Source organism: Orycteropus afer, unplaced genomic scaffold (assembly GCF_000298275.1).
Source record: "Orycteropus afer afer isolate SDZICR_OR568_19922 unplaced genomic scaffold, OryAfe1.0 scaffold00666, whole genome shotgun sequence".
Classification (NCBI taxonomy): Eukaryota; Metazoa; Chordata; class Mammalia; order Tubulidentata; family Orycteropodidae; genus Orycteropus; species Orycteropus afer.
This window is the reverse complement of record NW_006922253.1, coordinates 136,167-140,395: the sequence shown is the minus strand read 5'-3', so window position 1 is coordinate 140,395 and position 4,229 is coordinate 136,167. Positions and strand designations below refer to the sequence as shown.

The window sequence follows — 4,229 nt, the reverse complement described above, 5'->3', positions numbered from 1 at the left end:
AATCTAAATGAGATATTCTTATAATGATAAATAATTTCCTGCCTGGGATTTTTTTCAGAGGCCATATAGTGAATATCCATCTACTTTTGACAAATAGTATTCACTTCATCTTGAACCATATAAATTATCTTCTTTTCTTTTCATCATTAAAAGAATAAAATCATTTTATATTGATGTGATTACTTTTCTGATGAAGTCACTTTTTTATCCCCAAAACTTCTTCATAGCATTTTTCACCTCTGCGTTTCTGAGGGTGTAGATTAAGGGGTTTAACATGGGAGTGATCATGGTATAAAAGACAGTCACAGCTTTATCAATGGGGAAGGTAGTCACTGGGCGCAGATACTCAAATATGCAAGGCACAAGGAATAAGACAACCACAGTGATGTGAGAGATACAGGTAGAGAGAGCTTTGCGCCTCCCCTCCAAGCTATGGGTCCTTAGGGAGCGCAGGATGACTACATAGGAGACCATCAGGAGGAAAAAGTTTAACAAGCATATGAATCCACTGTTGGCAGCAACAAAGAGACCAAGGGTACGAGTGTCCAAGCAGACAAGTTTCAACAAAGGGTTCAAGTCACACATAAAATGGTCTATGACATTCGGGCCACAAAAGGGCAGCCACACTATGAAAAGTATCTGTATGGCTGCATGGACAAAGCCTCCAGTCCAGGCTACTCCCACCAGTAGACTGCACAGCCTGTGGCTCATGATGGTCGTGTAGTGCAGGGGTTTGCAGATGGCCACATAGCGGTCATAGGCCATCACTGTCAGCAGGATGATCTCAGCAGCACCAAAAAGATGCTCAGCAAAGACTTGAGTCATGCATCCCCTGAAAGAGATAGTTTTTCTCACAGCGAGAGTGTCAGCTAGCATTTTGGGGGTCATGGTAGAAGAAGAGCAGCTATCTATAAGGGATAAATAAGACAGGAAGAAGTACATGGGGGACCCTAAAGCCCTGTTGGTGCTGATGGTGATCATGATGAGCAGATTTCCCGCCAGAGTGACCAAGTAGATAATTAAAAACACAGCAAATGAACATTTTTGAAGCTCCGTGTTTTGAGTCAGACCCAGGAGGATGAATTCTGTCACATTACTCATCCACTTCATGACTTCAGCTCAGGTGGCAGATGATGTCCTTGGAAATAAGTCACAATATTACTCAATGACAAAAGATACTCATAGGGAGCCTTATTTTTCTGTTTTGCAAAGGCAAATACAAGTGTGAAATCATATCAACATTTTTATTTTTATATGCTATAAGGGACATTGTACCCAATCCAAAACCCACTGCCATAGAGTCGATTCCAAGTCATAGAGTTGGAATCGGGTTTCCAAAGTGGTAAATCTTTATGGAACTAGAGACCCCTTCTTTCTTCCACAAAGAAGCTGGTGGGTTTGAACCACCAACCTTCTAGTTTGCAGTCAAATGCTTTAGGCACTGTGCCGTCAGAGCTCCTTTTGTAGGTGACACTATATGTGATATTTATTTTGCTCATAATAATTTCCTGATTTTTTTATGATTGTCTACAATAACAAGGGTATCTTTCAAAATTAAAGCAAGCATACTATGCATCAAGTTTCAAAAGCCATTCCATGATACCATCATGTATTTAGCAAAGTCACAGACAACCAAAGATGTGTATCTGTTCTTTAATGTTCTTGGGTATATTTTTCAGGGAAAAAGCCAATATTTTTCAACTAAATTAAATCATACAAAAAAGACTTTAAGACAGATATTTTTTCAAAGTCTTTACTCCATGAGCCATCCTTTTTCCTATTTGTCAACTTTTTCACTTCATCAAATGTGGAAGACGGTACTGCTACATTCCCCCAGTCTCAGAAATAGGGGTAAATAGCATTTTAACATTGTATCCCCCTACTCTGTCTGCATCCCACACTATGGACACACTCTTATAGCTTTATTAATTTTTTCCATTTCTATTTACTTTTTACATCTCTAATGTTTTATTAAAGAATAGGTTTTCAAAAGCTAAATATTTGGGATTGTAAAAGGTGGCCAAACATATAATGGAATATTAATCAAAACCAAACCCAAACCCACTTCCATAGAGTTGATTCTGACTTATAAGACCCTATAAGACAGAGTAGAACTTCCACATAGAGTTTCCTAGTTTCTGTAAACTTTACAGAAACAGACTGCCTCATCTTTCTCTTCCAGAGTGGCTTGAACCTGCCAACCTTTCAGTTAGCAGCTGAATGCCTTCACCACTGTGCCACCAGAGATACTTTTAATGGAACATTCCTCTGCCATAAAGAGAAAATGAAGTCCTGACACATGTTACAACATGGAAGAACCTTGAAAATATTATGTTGAATGAACTCCATCAGTCACAAAAAGAAAACTATTGCATGAATCCACTTATATGAAATATCAGGAATAGACAAGTATTTAGCTAACAGTTAGTGGTTACCAGAGGGAGGGGGAAACAAAGACAAAATGCTTAGGGACACTGAGCTCTTGACATGGATGGTGGAAAAATCAGAAGTTGGTTAATGGTGATGGTTGAACAACATGATGTATGTCACTGCATTGTATATTTGAAGACTATTTAAATGGCAGCAAATGTTCTATTAATGATATTTTTATCAAAATTAAAAAAAAATAGCTTCTCTTCCTATAGATGAAGCTGCCCATCATAGCAAATAATGAATAAATATAGACTCAGGAATGATTTCAAAAGCAATCCCTGGAGATACAGGAAAAATCAATCTGAATTAATATTATATTTCATTAATGGCAAATTTGGGAGCTCTAAGGCATTTTACTGTTAACCAGAAGGCTGGAGGTTCAAACCCACCAGCCACTCCTCGCAAGGAAGACTGGACAATCTACTTCCATAGAGATACCACCTCAGCAACCCAAAGACGGGTCATTATGAGTCAAAATACACTCAACGGCAGTGAGTTTTTTTGGGAAGGCAAATTTACATTGGTGGGGAGAAATTAACACAAATCTTTCTCTCCTTTATGTAAGTTTTTATATGGAAATTGATATAATTACATAAATTTTAAATTCACTCTTGTATCACCAGGGCTGGTCATAAAGTAAGCACTCACAAAGCATCTGCTGAGAGAGGGTGAAGAAAAAAAGAGACAGAAGAGAAAGAGAAAGCAGAAGAAAAAAAAAAATGGGAAACAGAAAGGTAGAAATACAAGGGAAAACAAACAAGGGAAATGGGCTTAAAATGCAAAGACATAGTTTGGAGTCCTGGATTTATCACTTAAGAAGAACATAACAGCAGTTCATTTTGTGCTTCAATTTCTTCACCTGCAAAAGGAGGTCTAAAAGTACATATATTTAGGACTTCTGTGAAGATGTAATAGTAGTGAACGAACTATAAATGTTGTTGTTATATGGTTTTACTGTTCTCAATGGAGTGACACCAAAGAAAATTTTTAAATTGTCTCTGCACATCTCCAAAAGGCAGTGATTCTGAAAATTTAAAATAAAAAAGTGAGGAGAATGAAAGAAATAGGATTAATGTCAAAAATGAAGATTGTCAAATTTAAGATTTATATGCACATACACATAGCCAACTACTAAACAAATCCTTAACATAAAAATTTAATACGAGTTTTGTTTTCTTGATTGCTATTGTGGTACTTTATTGTTTATTCATTTCATTCATTCATTGTCTAAAGCCATATTCTCAACCATAGACAATGTAACTTTTCCGAACCCTTCCATAGTTACCTCTTATGACAGATTGTGGAATATTCCTGAAAATTGTAAACAACATTCACTATTCAAAATGATTTATAGACCTTTCTGCCTTACTAGCCATGCTCTATTTATTTTTGCATGTATCATGACCCTAATATAATGCATCAAAAAGCATTTGTATATGAGAGATAGGTCAGGGGAGTAGGCAAAGGAAGACAAGAAGAGAAGACAAGAGGACAGAAGAAGGGAAGAGAGGAAAAGAGGCAAAGAGAAAGGAAGGGAAGGGAGAGAAAGAACAGAAGAGAAGAGAGGAGAGGAAAGGAGAAGAGAAGAGAAGACAAGACAAGAGAAGAGAAGAGAAGTAAGGGGAAGAAATGCAGAAAACGTGAAATGAACAGGAAGAGAAACAAACAGAACAAGAAAAAGTGGAGAGAGAAGGACAAATACAGAATCATCACAAAAGCCTTATTCTTTAAGAAGTGAACATGTAGTAATATTCCAGACAAGTGCCATATTTGAAATCTGTTTTTTTTTTTTTTTT

The 4,229-nt window shown here is 36.9% G+C and overlaps 1 protein-coding gene across 1 annotated transcript; it reads right to left on the bottom strand.

The window, feature by feature from the left end:
* Positions 1-204: 204 nt before the first annotated feature.
* Positions 205-1,125, bottom strand: LOC103210862 (olfactory receptor 4C12-like). Its single transcript, XM_007956779.2, has one exon. It carries the CDS (start codon positions 1,108-1,110, stop codon positions 205-207), a length of 906 nt encoding a protein of 301 aa, XP_007954970.1. The 5' UTR covers positions 1,111-1,125.
* Positions 1,126-4,229: the final 3,104 nt, after the last annotated feature.